The 17,451-nt window shown below is 34.0% G+C and overlaps 4 protein-coding genes and 1 pseudogene across 4 annotated transcripts; 4 read left to right on the top strand and 1 right to left on the bottom strand.

The window, feature by feature from the left end:
- The first annotated feature begins 571 nt into the window (after positions 1-571).
- Positions 572-1,289, top strand: LOC131183216 (protein VACUOLELESS GAMETOPHYTES-like). The gene has a single exon (XM_058153531.1). The coding sequence runs from the start codon at positions 666-668 to the stop codon at positions 1,287-1,289; it is 624 nt and encodes a 207-aa protein (XP_058009514.1). The 5' UTR covers positions 572-665.
- Positions 1,290-1,317: 28 nt separating this feature from the next.
- Positions 1,318-1,969, top strand: LOC131183215 (protein VACUOLELESS GAMETOPHYTES-like). The gene has a single exon (XM_058153530.1). The coding sequence runs from the start codon at positions 1,318-1,320 to the stop codon at positions 1,966-1,968; it is 651 nt and encodes a 216-aa protein (XP_058009513.1). The 3' UTR covers position 1,969.
- On the top strand, positions 1,969-3,980 carry LOC110656553 (uncharacterized; the record flags this gene model as incomplete). Its single annotated transcript, XM_021813392.2, has 2 exons — positions 1,969-2,559; positions 2,705-3,980. Coding segments are annotated over 2 exons (1,641 nt in total), but the record flags the coding sequence as incomplete, so codon positions are not given.
- A 2,623-nt stretch (positions 3,981-6,603) lies between these two features.
- LOC110656547 (L-type lectin-domain containing receptor kinase V.9-like) lies at positions 6,604-8,249 on the bottom strand (annotated as a pseudogene).
- A 3,233-nt stretch (positions 8,250-11,482) lies between these two features.
- On the top strand, positions 11,483-13,025 carry LOC110656540 (non-functional pseudokinase ZRK2). Its single transcript, XM_021813367.2, has one exon. It carries the CDS (start codon positions 11,792-11,794, stop codon positions 12,842-12,844), a length of 1,053 nt encoding a protein of 350 aa, XP_021669059.2. The 5' UTR covers positions 11,483-11,791; the 3' UTR covers positions 12,845-13,025.
- The last annotated feature ends 4,426 nt before the right edge of the window (positions 13,026-17,451 follow it).

The raw sequence follows: 17,451 nt of genomic DNA, 5'->3' as shown, positions 1-17,451 counted from the left end.
GCCGGTCCGATTCGACCGGTCCGATCAGGTCCGGTTCGATTCGGCCGGTTCGATTCAGAATACAAAATTTTGAATTTTTACTCTGCCTCGGGACCGAAAACGAGGTCCAAAAATTTCGAAAAAATTCCAGAAAACTCAGAAAAATACGTAGACTCCAAATATATTTTTAGTTTTGCCACGTGGTCTTTAATTTAATTTTTAAAAATCATCAAATTTTATATTTTCGGAAAATCGAAGCCGATTTTTAAAATCTGAAAAATCTCAAAACAATTTCAAAAATTTAATAAAATTAAAATACTAAAAATGCTCATAAAATTAAAAATTTTGGGGTGTTACAAATTTGTTTTAACAGAATCTCACTTTGGACATGTTGAATGAGAGGGAAAGGAGAGTTGAATGAGAGGGAAAGGAGAGGGAAAAGATACTAGTTTTGTAGATGATGAAGTTAGAGGATGAAGTTGAAGTAGGGGGAAAATTGTTGTCCTGAAATATAATTATGTAAAAATTTTGAGCACTTGCATGCAAGTTACCTAAAAAAAAAAAGAAGGAAAACAAGAAGCTTATACGTTTGTCAGTCAGTGATGAGGGTTGCAACTAATGCTGAACTGCCCGTGAGCTTAATCCCAAATCAAATGGCGTAGGTTTTCCGTTATAAGCAGAATTAAATGGAATTTGATTATTTCCTGCACCGGCATGATTTGAAGCTTAGTGAAAAGCAGGATGAAGATGGAGTTATCTGCAACGGATGTAAGAAGAGCTTGTTAGGTCTGAGCTATGGCTGTGATCGTTGTAAATTTTATCTTCATCAATCTTGTGCAGAGCTTCCGGAAGAGTTCCGTCATTTTATTCACCCATGCCCTCTAATCCTTAAAATTCGTTCTAGTTTTACCTGTAATGCTTGTTACGAAAGCCGCTCAGGCTTTGCCTGTTGCTGCGTAAAGTGCCGTTTTGCGGTGGATGCTGACTGTGTCCAGCCTGGTACCGTCAAGTCTAAAGGTGGAGAAAAGCACATTGAACATTTAAGTCATCGGCACCCTTTGGTTCGCTTGGGAAACTTGAAAGATGATGAAGCTTTGTGTGCAATATGTGGAACGCTGTGCACTGGTCCTGCTTTTGGTTGCAGCCTGTGCAATTTTTATCTCCATGAATTCTGCTTGGAGACTTTACCTCAGAAGATTAAGCACTTCTCTCACCCATCATGCTCTCTTATATTGCTCACAACTCCATCTTATCGATGTGGTGCTTGTGAAAAATACCGCTGTGGCTTGACCTTCCGTTGTGAAGTGTAATTTCGAGTTGTGCGTTGAATGTTGTCTGATGTCCATTATAAAATCTGATGGGTCTTCCAAATATCCACTGAAGATCCAACATTTCGTTCACCCATGTCCTCTAGTTCTCCGAATTTCATCCACTTTTTACTGTAACGCTTGTTGCGGACATCGCTCAGATTTCACTTACCGTTGCAATCAGTGCGATTTTGATATGGATGTTGAGTGTGCACAACTTTCCACCATAACATCTGAAGGTGAAAATGAACAAATTCAACACCATAGTCATTGGCATCCTTTGAAACCCTTTGAAAAGATTGACCAGGTTTCATGTGAAGTATGTGAAAGTGTCCGCCAAGATCGTATCTATGGTTGCAGCCAATGCGAATTTTACCTTCACAAAGCTTGTATGGATAATTTACCTCAAAATATTCAACACTTGTTTCACCCATGTCCTCTTGTACTACTCCCAGTTCCATATTCCTATAATTGCTCTGCTTGTGACAAAATTTGCTCACCAGATTTGACCTTCTTCTGTGGCAATTGCCGTTTCTATCTGGATATTAAATGCGCCTTGCAAATGCAGCCCACGGTGGCATGTGAGGCTTATGGGAGGATTAAACATATTAGCCATGTGCATCCTTTGACACTCTATCCAGATATGAATGTTCATAGCGAAGCTTGCTGCAGAGGATGTTAGAAGAGCTGCTTGGGAGTCACTTATGGTTGCAGCTCTTGCAACTTCTTCTTGCATAAATCTTGTGCGGAGCTCCCAACAGAGATCCAAAATTTTGCTCACCCATCTCACCCCCTTAGTCTTTTGATTTTGACTTGTCAAAATCCCAAGAAATTCAAGTGCAATATTTGTCTCAAGGATTGCCGTGGATTCATTTTTCATTGCCGCGAGTGCAATTTCCAACTGGATGTTGAATGTGCTTCCTTGACGCCAACTGTAAACTTTGGGGATCACCCTCACCGTCTCACAGTTGTGGATAATATATACGATGAACTCGAGTGTTGTGCTTGTAATGGCAGCTGTATTGGCTCCCCTGCATTCCGTTGTCTAAAATGCAATTTCAATCTCCACCTTGTATGTGGTCCGTTGCCAATCACCATTAAACACAAATGTCACATAGATCCCCTTACTCTCAAGGACTTCTATGTTGAAGATGATGACGATGATGAATTTTACTGCGATGCTTGTGAACTACCAAGGAATCCACGACTTTGTGTTTATTATTGTGAGACGGGTTGCCCAATGATCGTTGATGTAAAGTGTGTAATATCTGAGGTACTTATCCATATTGCCAATTCTTTTACAAAGATTAAGATCATTTTGCTGACAATAATTTTATTCTTTTTGTTTTCATTTCTTAAAGCTTGCGTAGCTGAAGCTGTATGCTCAGTCTATGTATCTGTTAATTGTTGCTTGCTAGGTTATACCAGCACTAAGGGGAGAGCGTGGAGATGTGAAATTGAGAACTGTGGGTAGACAGATCACCAGTAATGTAATTATCAAAGACTTGATGGTGAAAGAGATGAAGCAAAATGAAACAGACAAGGAGACAAGGGAAGGAAGAGTAGAGATTGAGTCTGCATTGTCCTTTGATGATATATTTCATTCTCTGAATGCATCTGAGAAAAATGAAATCAGTATCATCATATCCAAAATGCAAACGGAAAGGAAGAGAGGTAAGGAATCAATTGAAGCAAAGAAGCAAGATAGTCCTGCATTTACAGAGGAGAACTTGGCAGAGTTCATGGAGAGGCTTAAAGCTTACACTATTCCCCTTTGGAAGCCATACAATCGAGTTTCATCTTCGCTACGTTCAAGAAAGCCAGCTCGTGTAGTAGTTCGACGATTATTTGGTGTTTTGTTCAAGCCCACTGCATCTGTAGTAGTACTAAATGGGCCCTCTGTAGTGCTGGACCATCAACTTCCAATCTTCTTTTTACAACATAACAAATTCATCACTGTAGGGGATATGCTAGTCCCTCGCACTCTCATCCCAATCTATGAAGAATTGCTTTCCAAATATAAGAATATTGGTGCTACTAGCAGGCTAAGTCCCAAAGTGAAGTCATTAATCTTTTACATTTTATGTCGTGTTATACAGAACATGAGAACAACTAAGGTTGTGGATGTCACAGAAGACAAACTTGGGGAATGGTTGGGTTGGCTGAAATGGGTGGAGTGTGCTGGCTTCGAAATTCAGTTCATCTTCGAACATATGGAGCGCATTGCTCGTGCCTACTTTGTCCTTCGAACTAGAAAGTTGTTAGAGGACTCTGAAGTTGAACAAGAGCAAGATATTGAATGGATTTCTGAAAAGATGGAGAAACTGAAAACAAAATTGGAAAGAACCAGAGCCAAGTCAGAAGCAACCAAGGAACAGCTAAGTTATCATAAAACGCACGAGAAAGAATTCCTCAAGGGTACCGCTGTGTCGATTAAGTGGAAGCCTGTAACTGATGGTTTGCTATGATGGATATAAGGTAAGAGGCTCAAAGGTTCATGTATTTCCATTTCCTTATCTGAGCAAGAATTTCCCATATCAAACGAGGTGCTAATGTACAGGGAGCAAGTAAAAGGAATATGATCAGCAGTCAGCGCTCACCATTGATGTTTAAATTATTTTCTCATCCTTCAGTTTAATTCCATAATTTAGAATAATATCTTTTATCTGCAATTATAATTATATCCTTTCATCCCATTTGTGTGATTGAAAATTAATGTTTATTAATATTAATCTTATTATAAAGGTATATTAAAGGGTAATTAATAGCATGGTATATAAATAGCTATTAGCAATTTGGACTTGATAGGAACAATAAATATTAATATATTTTATTAAATAATTATTATTAAAAATTAATTAAAAAATTATTACTAAAATATGAGCTCATTCAAAGTTGTGGTTAATTAAGATAAAAAAAAAACATCTACTGAGACTTTCATTTGTTTCTAATTTGTATATAAAAAATATTTTTTATAAAAATATTCTATGTGAAAATTTTTGTTATTTGATTATAATTTTAAACTAATGATATGTGTTTGTTTTATATATGTATAAATGTGTTGACATTTTAATAAAATTATTAAAATTTAAAAAATAAAAAAATGATTTTCACTTTTAAAAATAAAAGTTATTTTTCTTTAAAATACTTTAATTTTTTCTTTGATTAGAAAAATATTTTTTATTGATTAATTTTTTTGAATATCTCATACTCTAAAAAACATAAAAAATATTTTTTAAAAAAATATTTTTCATAAAACAAATGAAGTCTAGAAGTTCAGAGATAATATTAAGCTTTATTCCGGGTTGCTAAGAATTGAATCTTTTTTTTTTCTTTTTATTTTCAAAATCACAATTTAATATTTATTAAAGTGTTCAGTTGGTATTGTTTTAGTTAAAAATTATAACTGAAATCAAGTTTTGGATTTGAGTTTCAGTTTTAGTTTCAATTAATTTTTAAGAAATTTTAATATAGTTTTGGGTTCTAATTTTAATATTAATTTTAATTCAAATCTCAAATTTTACACTTAAAATTATTTATTTTAAAATAATAAAACAATAATTTTAAATTTTTAATATCAAAATAATAACAATAATAATATTAATATATTATTAAGGTTCTGAGTTGGTAGTCCAAGCTATGAATAATATTATGGTTGGCACTTCTTATTTTGATATGCTCTAATGAATGAGCTTCAAATGGTCTTTATCAGTTTTAGGGGGTGTTTGGTTTACCTGTTGGGTGCAGCTGATAGCTGATAGGCACCCAAACAGGTAAATTATGGTGTTTGGCAAGTTTAAAAAAATAGAGCTGATAGCTGATGGGCAACTGATATGATACCCATCAGCTGCAGTTTGTATCAGCTCTATTTTTAGAGCTGTTTCTCATCAGCTGATAGCTGATTTGGTTTTATTTTTTATTTTGACCATATAATTCTTTTTTATTTAACTTGAAAATTAATATTATATTTTTATTTTTTTATTTGTAATTTTAATATTTTAATTAATGTATTTCAACTTTGTTAAAATATTTTTTATTAATAACATAAAATATAAAATATTTATTTATATCCAAAAACTTAAGGCTAATTATTAGGTGCACCCGATGCACTAAAAAATAGTGTTCCCTCTCTCACAGAAAGTGGGTCATTCCTATTATATAGGAAGTAGGTCCCACATGATTGTGAGAGAAGGTGTATGTGCACCGGGTGCACCTAATAATTCCTCAAAACTTAAAATTAATTATAAATTTTTCTATTAACAATAATAATTATTTTATTATTTTATCTATATTTTTAAAATTATTTAATTATCTTAAAAAATAATTGTTTTCTTATTTCAATAATAAAATAAATGATATAATATAAAAGATTAATAATTATATATTTATTTAAATAATATAATATATTAATTTAATAATTATATATTTAATTTAATAATAAAATAAATAATATAATGTAATAAATTTATAATTTTATATTTATTTAAATAACAAAATAAATTATATGATATATATCCTTATTAGTCATTTCACATATTAACAGCAACAGCTAAATATAATTTTACCAAACACTTAATATAAAACAGCTATCATCAGCTATCAGTTATCAGCTATCAGCTAACAGTAACAGCTATCAGTTGTATTCAACAGTTAATCCAAACAGGCCCTTAGTCATAAGTCAGCGAATCAGGCGGCTCATGGGTTAGCAAGGGCTGCTGTTTTTATGTCTGATAGGATGGACTGGGTGTCCCCTCTATCTCTTTTGATTGATGTTCTTATGGTTGATAATAATAATATTTGAAGCCTATCGCTATTTATCAAAATAATAATAATAATAATAATAATAATAATAATAATAATAATATAATTTTTTATGTGATTAGAAAAATATATTTTTTATTAACTTATTTTTTCTAAGAATATAAATATCGAAAAGTATAAAAAATATTTTTTGAAAAAATATTTTTTAAAATATAAACGGAGCATAAATATTTTCCCAAGCCAAATTACTTTTTTTACACAAAAATTTTCACTTAATATCAGTAACAAATTTTGTTAGACTTACGTGATCAATAAGTTTTATTTTCAATAATACTCAATTTTCTCCAAACTGTAAGATCTCGAGTTTTGAGAACTAATAAAAAAAAATATTAGACTTACATAACAATTGACAACAAAAGCAAACAAAGATTATAACTTACCAACATAATTTTGACTCTCAAGTAAAAATATAGGCAACTCCAACACAGCCAAACTAGAATTTCCTGCTGTTGCAGCTGACTGATTGAATCATCCTCTGAAGATGCAATCCTCTGATGCCCTTTGGGGATTAAACAAATTCACTCTTACTTGTAGGCTTGCAACACAAACCAACAATCGGAATACAATGAAGGGAGATCTTGTCTTAATGTCTTCAACGGCCATGAGAGGCAAATGATTCTGTCAAAGTTATTGGAGGAATGGAAATCTTTTCAACTTGGACATCAAGTGCTACGCCTGCTTCATTAGAGTCGCTGGCAAAATCCCTAGATTTGATGATCGAGTTCAAGTTTTCAGGCAACTGACCAGCTCCATCTAAAAAATGTACAACACTAGCCATGCTTGGCCTTGCTGCAGCCACAGCATGCGAACACAGTAAGCCAAGTTTCAATACCAATGCAGCTTCTTGCACAACATATCCATTCCCTTGTCTGTGATCAACTGTATCTAAAATATTTCCCGTCCCAACAGTCCATCACCCAATCGATCAAAATTACTTCCTCTGGGGATGCTCGAGGATTTATTGGCCTTCTACCACAAACAACCTCTAGCATGAATACCCCAAATGCATATAGATCAGTACCTGTGCTTGCTTTAACACTTCTCGCAAGCTCAGGTGCAATATATCCTAGGGTGCCTGCTATACGAGTAGTTTGAGGATCAAACCCATGTTCACATAACTTGGCAAGGCCGAAATCTCCCAATCTGGCATTCATTTCATTATCTAAGAGTGTAGCAGGCTTGATGTCTCTGTGAATGATTACTTGAACCCATTGTTGATGCAAATAGAAGATCGCAGATGCCACATCTTTGATGATCTTGAATCTTTGATTCCAATTTAGTATGCTATTGGGTTGGCCATAAAGGAACCTGTCAAGGCTTCCATTGGCCATATAGTCATAAACCAGAAAGAGTTTATCCTTGCGCCTACAGTAGCCAAGCAGGCGAACCAAATTTGGGTGCCTGACACGGCCAATTGTTGCTATTTCAGCTATGAATTCTCTCATTCCTTATCCAGACTCCTGAGAAAATTTATTCACTGCAATTTGCACATTTGAGGGCAACGTACCTCGGTATACCCTGCCAAAACCTCCTTTCTCAAGAAGTGCTCTTTCTTTGAAGCCTTTCGTAGCAGCGAATAGGTTCCTGTAAGTGAACCGAAGAGGACCATATAGCAACTCCCACTCCTCGAGAACTGGGTTGAATTTTTTCCTCCTAGAGATCAAAATGGCTCCAAAGATCAAGATTAGAAGAAAAGTAGATCCTGTTAAGGACAGTACAATTGCCAACATCTTTTGTATTCTTCTATACCCTTCTTTAACCCCATTAATCCCCGGGAATTGAGGAAGGTGAGATATGTCGAGATCTTGCGCTTGCCTGTTCATCCTGAAACTCCAACCCAATATGTAATGGTTTGCTGCAAGTAACCGGCTAGAGGATGAGAAACCAACATACATAAACACGTAGACATAAGGAGAAAGATCTTTGCTCAAGGACAAAAGTGGAATCTTGGGCTTCCTCGCGTTTATTGGATGAATTGTGACATTGAGTATTTTATCCACCCCCATCATATTCCACCCAAGCCTGTATCGGTTGTGCACTTTTGAGATTGAGTCCTTTGAAGCTTCTTTCTCCTTCGCTGTAGTAGCCTGCAGAAGCAGATACAGCAGAAACCAAACTATTAATATCAATCCCAACATGATTGTCATTCCGGTTTTAATTTTAAATGAATAATTAAAATTAGTTCCACATTTCCTACGGTATATGACTTTTTTTTAGAAAAAAAAAAACATAAATAGAAATGTGAGTATTTATAAATGAAAAAAATAGTAAGTGATTATAAATTAAATAAAATCTAAAATGAAGATTAAATTGAATGGTCCATTTACAACACATTTCCATAAATTTCAACAAAATATTGTCTTAGATTTAGGAACAATTTAAAAAAAAATTATTACAAACCATTTTAAATTTATTTGTAAAAAAACTAAGAATTTTTTATACCAAAATTGATTAAAATAAGTTAAATTTAATTTTAAATTATTTTTGTTAAATCATTTATTTTTATTATTTTTTATTTTTTATGGAATGGATTAATAATTTTATTAAATAATTATATATTATATAAATAATTCATTTTCTTATATTTAAATGATGGTAAAATAAATTATGCAATTAAAAATAATATAAGTTTCATTTCTTTATATATATATATTTTTAAAAATTATTACTGTTATAAACAAATTATAATAAATTTATTCTTTTGTATTGTTTTTTATATTTTATTTTTATTATAGTTATTAAATATGATATTGTATCCTAATTAATTAAGAAATATCATTTTATTGAAAAAAATACAATAACTTAATGTAATTGACACTTTTTTAATGATAAAAGGAGAGATACAGAGACAGATAATAGAGAGAAGATAAGGTAGAGAGTGGGGATTCAATAACTACAATCTCTTTGATTTAATTATTGAATGTAATCATTGATTTATATTAAATATTTAATAAAATTATATTTAATTATTATTTTTATAATATAAAATAATTAATAACAATACATATCATATAATTTATTTTATTATTAAAATATAAAATATAAAATTTATTATATTATATTATTTATTTTATTATTAAAATAAATATATTATTATTAATTTAATATATTATATCATTTATTATATTATTAAAATAAAAATATAATTATTGATTTATATATCATATTATTTATTTTATTATTAAAATAAAAATAATTAAAGTTTAAAAAAATAAAATATTTAAATAATTTTAAAAATGTAATTTTAAGTTTTTTTATAAAAAGCTTATTTTTTATAATAAATAAATATTTTATATTTTATATTATTAATAAAAAAATATTTCAATAAAATTGCATATAGTAATTAAAGTGTTAAGATTGTAAATAAAAAAGATAAAAGAAAACAACATTAACAATATTGATTTTTTGAGTTACAAGTAAAATAAAATAAAATCAACGGTTAGTTTTAAAAATAAATATGATATAAATCAGTTATTTATCAATTATTAATTTTATATTTTTAAAATTATAAAATATTTTAATTTACTTATTTAAGTATCTATTAATTATTAATTATATTAATAAAGGGAATGAAAGGAAAATTCTACACGAAATATGGAATAAAATAGCCTATTTTAATTAAAAAAAATAATCCCGCTGCATCACGCTGGTTTATCACATAGTATTTGTACAAGTTAACTATCAAAAATTATTATTTCTCGTCATTTGTCTAATTGATTGCAACCCTTTCCTTGAAAAAAAAATCCTGGATTTTTTTTTTATTTTTTAACAAACATATGTAGCGAAGACTACAAACACGGAAAATTCCACAACGAAGTTTCCTAGCTCGGCCATTCTGTGGATTTCACCAAAAACCATGGAATTCAAATCCTTTTCGCTACTTAAGGCATGTTTGTTATGTTGAAATTATTATTGAGGAAATTATTTTTTTAAATATATTAATTAAAAAATAATTTAAAATTAAATTTAATAAATTTTAATATTAAAAATATTAAAATAATAAAATTATTTTTTTTAAATTATTTTTTTTAATAATATTTAAAATTATACTTTTATTTAGAAAAATAATTTCAACTTTTTAAATACAATGTCAAATAGACATTAAATATAGAAATTTTCATAAAGCATCATTTAAAAAAAAAAGCTGATTTATACTTAATTCCAATTTTGTTACTAGAGCTAACAGTAACTTATGGTTGGCCACAGGAGCAAAGGCAGTGATATCTGTACTGCAAGGAATGGGGTTAATTTTTTTTTTTTTTAAATATTCTTATGTATGTATACCTTTGAATCATAAATTTAATTATTAAACATTTTTTTTATAAAATTTAAAATTAATTGAGATAAAAAAAATATTGTATATGCAAGAATTTATTTACTTTCAAACTCTGCAGTAAATTATTTTCAATACTACATTTTATCAAGATAAAATTATATGGAAATATAACCATAAGTGCGATCAATTGATAAATAATTGTTTAAAGAAAAATATGTATTTGATAATATTAATAATTAATGAGGTAATTTTTTATAGTCTTTAAAATATTAGATCTCATTAAGTCTAATTATAAGATATTAATATTATATTTTTATAATATTTTATTATATATCTTTATATATTAATGTTAAAAAAATTTTAAATTCGCAACACTTTTCATCCTATTAGTTAGAAAGTATTTATTACATACTCAAAAGGAATTAATTCTTTTTTATTTTCATATAATCAATTAATTTTTTCTTTTTCTAATAATTAATTCCTCTTTTTTATGAAAAATCATAGATAATAAAATATATATAACGATTTTATTATAAGCTTTATTTGAGTCTTAAAAATTCCTTTTATACACCTCTCAGCTAGTAGGATGAACAGTATTAAACAGTCACTTGAAACATTCCTCGAAGGTACACATTCACAACTAGTCTTGCGTTTAGCTTGTTTATAGAAGTATCGATGTGGAATTTGGTCAAATTATTAATGTTCATTCTGTCGTCTGCATGTGGGAAGGAATGATTTAGTCTTGAGCGGGATAGGTAGAATTATTTTCTTGGAGTCAAGAATGGTGGCTTATGGTTTCATTTGATAGAAAATAAACTACAGCTCCATCATTATGGAATTAATGCCGAGAATCTCCTTAATCAAAGCCATGTGCATAACTTTTGTCATTCGCATGATTTGTTTCTATATTTTATTCGAGGCATAACTATATTTTATTTTATGAAGACGATTAGTACTAGCAAGTAGCAGACGAAATGGCATCCATATTTGTAGGTTTTACAGCTGCGAGGAATTGGAGAGAAGGAGAGCAATATACGCAGCAGAGGCGATCGGATGATATAATCATCTTTGTCTTTAATTAAATTTAATGCTTCTTAAACGGAAAATGAAGTTTGTTGTACGAGAAACTCCAGGGAAAATACCTCCTACACGTTTTTGCATTTGCCCACATCAAGTCCTCCTTTGTCAAAATATGTGGCTGGGCTGAACTAATTGTCAATGGCGGAGACTTCCATTTCTCCAAGAAACCAATTCTGATATATCTACTACAATTGTTTACACCACCCAAACAAATCTCTCTTTTAATCTGTGTAATATTGAATACTTCCTTTCTTTACCACAGCAAAGGGTCGATTATTTTCTGTTTTCTTTTTTCCTTTTTTGTCTCTGCCTGTGATTGTGATCACTGATGATGAAATGCTTGAGACGCAAGAAGGATAGGGAAGTGACAGATGAGACAGCATTCTTGATAAATGGAAGTATGCTATTGGAGAAATTGGTTGCCTTCTGCAATGGCAGGTGTAATCCTATCCGAAACTTCTCGGCAGAAGAGCTCGAGAAAGCTACAAACAACTATGATAAAAAGCAAGTCCTAAAGCTGGATGGCTACTTCGAATTGTACAAGGGTTTTCTTCAAGACCGCCCAGTAATTGTTAAGAAGTTCGTTGAAAACCAGATGGAACAATTTGCCATCAATGAAATTGTATACGCCTCTGGGATGAGTAAACATAAAAATGCTCTCAAGTTGTTGGGTAGCTGCTTAGAAACCCCTTGTCCCATTCTTGTTTTCGAATCTGCAGAGGATAAAACTCTTGCTGATCGTATTCTAGATCGTAATGATGCCTTCTTTCAGACTGTACCATGGAATTTGAGGTTAAAGATTGCAGCAGATATTGCTAATGTGGTGGTGTATATTCACACTGCATTTCCAAGGCCTATTGTTCATAGAAACATCAAAGCCTCAAATATATTACTGGATGAGAACTATGTAGCTAAACTGTCCGATTTTGCCCTGTGTGTGTCTATTCCTGAAGGTAAGTCCCATGTAAAGGATCTTGTGGCAGGGACAGTAGGACTCATTGCACCCGAGTCCTTGGCTGGAGGTTATTTCAATGAGAAGAGTGACGTTTATAGCTTTGGTGTTACACTGCTTGTCCTTTTGACTGGACAGAGATCATCCGATTTGTCACGTAATGAAAAAGGAGAAGAATTTCTTCTGGTGAATCAAGTGAAAAAATCTATTGAAATGAATATATTTCGGGAGATGGTGGATCCCATTATTGTTGAAGAGGCAGCAATGCTTGGGAAGGAGCAACAATTGGAAGCTTTTCGAAGTCTTGCACTTAGATGCATTAATGATTCGGCAGAAGATAGGCCAATAATGATAGAAGTGGCAAAAGAACTTAGGCATATTTATCAATGTACAATCTCTCCTTATCAGCCTGCAGTCCATCAATCTTGATTCTGACTTCGGTGCTATTTTGCTTTTGTTAGTGATGGAATTTTTCTTTTTTTTTTTGAACAATCTTTCCAGCAGTCTCTCTTTGTTTTCTACAGAAATCCTTGATAATTTGGGCAGTATTTAACTAATCTTGTATCAGAGGCGATTCAATTCAATACAAAAATTCATATCTGAGTACTAATACCTCTTGAACATTAGAATTTTATCAATATTTCAGCCTCAGTCGCTCTTTACTGCAGAATAATCCGAAAGAACAGCGTCAAAGAATAACAGAAGGAGATGGAGAACGATTTCTTGGACCAGCACATATTGAAGCTTTATGAGAAGGCTGATGAGAAGATATGCAAGGATGCAGAGAACCCCTATCAAGTCAGAGCTACGGTTGTAGCCGTTGTCTATATTTCCTCCACAAATCCTGTACCCAACTTCCAAAACAGATCGAACAGTTCTTCCATTCCATGCCCTCTCTGCCCCCCAGAACTTCTGTAACACCCCTAAATTTTAAATTCATTATTTTGTGAGTAAATATTAATATTTTATTTTATTTAAATTTTAAGAAATTATTTGAAATTTTTCGAATTTTAGAAATCAGATTCGATTTTTCAAAAATATAAAACTTTGATGATTTTTAAAAATTAATTTAAAGACTACGTGGCAAAACTAAAAATATATTTAGACCCTACGAATTTTTCTGAGTTTTCTAGAATTTTTTTGGAAATTTTTGGGCCTTGTTTTTTGTCCCAAGGCAGAGTAAAATTTAAAATCTTGTATCTTAAATCGGACCGCCGAATCGAACCAGACCGGATTGGACCGGCCAAATCAAACCGGCCAGCTCCTTTTCTTCTTCCTCCGCGCACTCCCCGACCCCGCTTCCTCTCTCTCCCGTTTTCTCTCTCCTCCCTCCTCCCCACGCCGCGCCGCCTCCACCCAACGCTCCCCACCTTATCGCCGCCTTGACCTTCCCACCGTAGGACCTTCCAGCGGTGGCAACCTTGCAGTATACGTTTAACCTCGGCCAAAATCGCTCGATCCGAAGCCCCTTTGTTTGGGCCGAGTCTTGTGTCTAAATTCATCTATACCTCGAGAGCTTTCCATAGACACCAAAAACACCAAAATCCATTGAGCGGTTTGCCCAATTTTTGTCCGGGAAGTTTTAGCTCATTTCGATTTTTGGGTTAGATTTCTCGCAAACCGTGAACTCCACGAGAAAATCGAGAGTACCAGAGTGCTCCACTCGTCGAGAGTTTCACGGCAATATAAATTTCAAAATTTTTTGACACCGTTTTTCGGTGAGTCCCACAAAACTTCGTAGTATTTTTCTGAGCACTAAATGAGCTTAGAAAATTTCGTAAAAATTTTTTACTAACCCCCGTGTTGTGGGCTTCGTGTAGGTACCTTCAATTCGGGAAAATTCGACGGTCGCCCAGGTCTGCAAATTTCCGGCCAGATAGACAGGCTACCGAAAAAGTCTTGGAATTGGATCAAGATTTTGGCTACCCCACCATTGTCAGACGTCTCGAGTGCGTCTCCCGAGTCGGAATTGGTAGGCATAGGTAAACCCAAACCTTACTTTTCGTAATTTTCTAGTGCTTGAATTGGATTAAAAAATTCATAAAATATTCGTGATAACTCAGAAAATTATAATTCCTTTTGCATTAGCTTAGTAATGATCCTAAGGACCGCAGGGCAAAGTTTTAGAATTTTTAGAACTCATTTGGGTAGTTTTTGCAAAAAGGTTAAATTATGAGGACTAAACTGTAATTTTATATATTGTGATTGATGACTGTTTGGATGGGCCCAGGAGGGGGTGTGTGATGTGATTGAGTTGTGGGTGTATGGTTTGTGGATATAGAAGTGCGTTTTAAGCCTTTTTGCAAGTTGGGTAGGTCCTAGGAATAGGGGAGATTCTGCCGGATTTTCGGCATAACTTAGGATATCTTTGGTCTTTTCTTAGCTTGTATTGAGTCAAATATACTAAATAATTTTAATAAAATTATCAGATGAGTCGGGACAGCCTTTCTCCTCCGCCCAGCCACCACAGTGACTACGGTTAAGTCTGTGAGTAAAATATTAATTTCAATTGTAATTTCGATATTATTATATGTTCAAGCATACCCATGCATCACTTATATGTATGTATCTATGTAGTTAAACAATAGGCACGTTTTAGATTGCATTCATAAATGTTGAAGTGCCATGGATGTTGTTGTGGTAATTTGGAGCAGTGTGCGTGCGTTGGCGTGCGTGTGGTATAGTGTTGGATATGGACAGGACGGGTAGACACGGCTTGAGATCTTCGCTGGGACCCGGTCCTTCGGGGTAGACACGGCTTGAGTTCTTCGCTGGGACCCCGTATTTGGTTTATTAAGCGAAAGTCCGGCTTGAGATCTTCGCTGGCAGAGGTCGGATTAAGAGGGCTGTATAGGGGATCAGCTCCCATATATGTATTGTTTGACACTCTTGGGTGTGTGAGTGCTCCAAATTGCCTTTTTGATGTGAATTGTATGAACTTTATGACGATGTTGCATTTCACTTCATAGGGTGCATTAGCTTCAGATAGCTATAGAGATTATGGTTAAAATTGATATTTTACTCTCTGAGTCGAACGCTCACTCCTGTTCATTATTTTTCCAAGCTACAGGAGGATTATTGTTATGGTTAACCTATTTTTCTTCTTCGCAGGTCATCTATTAATGTCTATAATATTTGTATGATTCTGTTAACTCCTAGAATTTCTGCATGTGTTAGAAATATTTATTTGATTTTGGTCTGTAATATAATTTGCCATGTTGGACCTATAAACTTATTATATGCATGTATATTGGACTGGATGAGGGAGCTGAGCTCCCATTTGACTTTATGTTACTATGAGTATGTGGAGAGTGAGCTGAGCTCCCCAATTGATTATATATTGTGTTTACAGGTCGGGTGAGTCAAAAACTCTCCGTTAAAATATCCATTTTATGGCCGGACTCTGTCCGGTTGAATTCTTGAAATTGGGCCCAAATGGGCTATAGAGTTAGATTAAGGAATAGTTAGGCTTACTACGGATCTCGGGGGCTTTAGGCTAGCCCAGGTCCTAGTGCCGGTTCGGCCCATAGGTTGGGTCGTGACAAATGTGGTATCAGAGCTTAGGCTCCAAATTCATAGGGAAAAATTGTCTAAAGTGTTGGGAAGAGTCTAATAGGAGTCACGTGCGGAAAATAGGGTCCACATTCGTCTTGCATTGTCATCTTTGCTTCTAGTTTATGCTTTATATAATTGTGTGTAAATATGAGTCTATAGAGTTGTGTAATATGCCGTTTTGAAATTTGTGGGCTAACGCTATTGAATTTTAGGAAAATGCGTAGAAGTAGGAGACTTGCCACTGCACCAGAACCAAATGTGCCTGACGAGGTGTCGGCACAGGATGAGGCGCCTGCCCCGAGGAGGTGGGGTAGGAGGCCTAGAGCTGCTCAAATGGAGGAACAGCCACCACCAGTTCAGAAACAGTCTTTTGTGGCCCCGGGTCCCATGGACCCAATGGTAGCTATTCTAGCTGGTTTGCAGAGAACCATCGATATGATGGCACAGTATATGGTCCACCCTCCCCAACAGTAGCAGTCCACCGCACTAAGAGGGGAACCTTATAAATAAATAATTAATTTCAAGAAGTTGGTGCCTGGTACATATGATGTGTCAAATGATGCCTATCGGTTTTTGGATTCCTGCAAACAGGCAGGGATGGAGTTGCAGTTGACTGACAGGAGGCTCATAGAGTGTGTGCAGCATGTCATGGGGCCTATGCCTAGACAATGGATGAATGACTACATATTATGTTGGATGGAAGGTTTGTCATGGACCTAGTTTGTGGAACTATTTATCAACCGGTTTGTACCAGAAAGTTTCAGAGATCAAAAGCAGTGGGCCTTTGAGGCCTTAAGGCAAAATGGCAGGTCTATAGATGAATATGCTACAGAAGTTATGGAACTGAGCAGATATGCCCCTACAGCAGTGGCTACAGAAAGTATGAAGTTAAAAAGGTTCCTAAAGGGGCTGGACAGGAGGTATGCAAACCTGGCCATGATGTCTGATCAGTCTTTTGATGTGGTAGTTGATCAAGCCCGACAGATTGAGATTAGCTATACTGGAGATGACAGTGGAAGGGCAAAGAAAAATAGAGCAGAGAATTCTTCAGGTGTTCCCCACATGGGTACTACGGATAGCGGAGGCCAAAGTCATTACAGAGGAAGAAGTAGGAATAAGAAGAGTGATTTTAGACACAAATCTCGAGGATTCAGACCAGGGTACAGATCCAGCAGTGGTCATAGTTTGGGGTACAGCAGTTCTGAGTCTGGTTCAGGATCCTCCTTTGCACCTTGTGCACAGTGTGAAAGAGGATATTCATGACCTTGTATGATGGGTTCAGGAGTATGCTTCAGGTGTGGCCAACCAGGTCACTTTGCTAGGGAATGCCCTGTGTTCAGCGAGACACATATGGGGACACAAGGTTTTGTTGCAAATGTTCCTCATCAGTTGTATCTTGGTGCTTCCAGCATGGCAGGCAGTCAGTTCAGTGGCCAACAGGGCCGAGGACAAGGGGGACATGGATTTGGAGGTAGATCAGG

This window comes from Hevea brasiliensis, chromosome 9 (assembly GCF_030052815.1).
Source record: "Hevea brasiliensis isolate MT/VB/25A 57/8 chromosome 9, ASM3005281v1, whole genome shotgun sequence".
NCBI lineage: Eukaryota > Viridiplantae > Streptophyta > Magnoliopsida > Malpighiales > Euphorbiaceae > Hevea > Hevea brasiliensis.
This window is presented reverse-complemented; position numbering and strand designations above follow the sequence as displayed.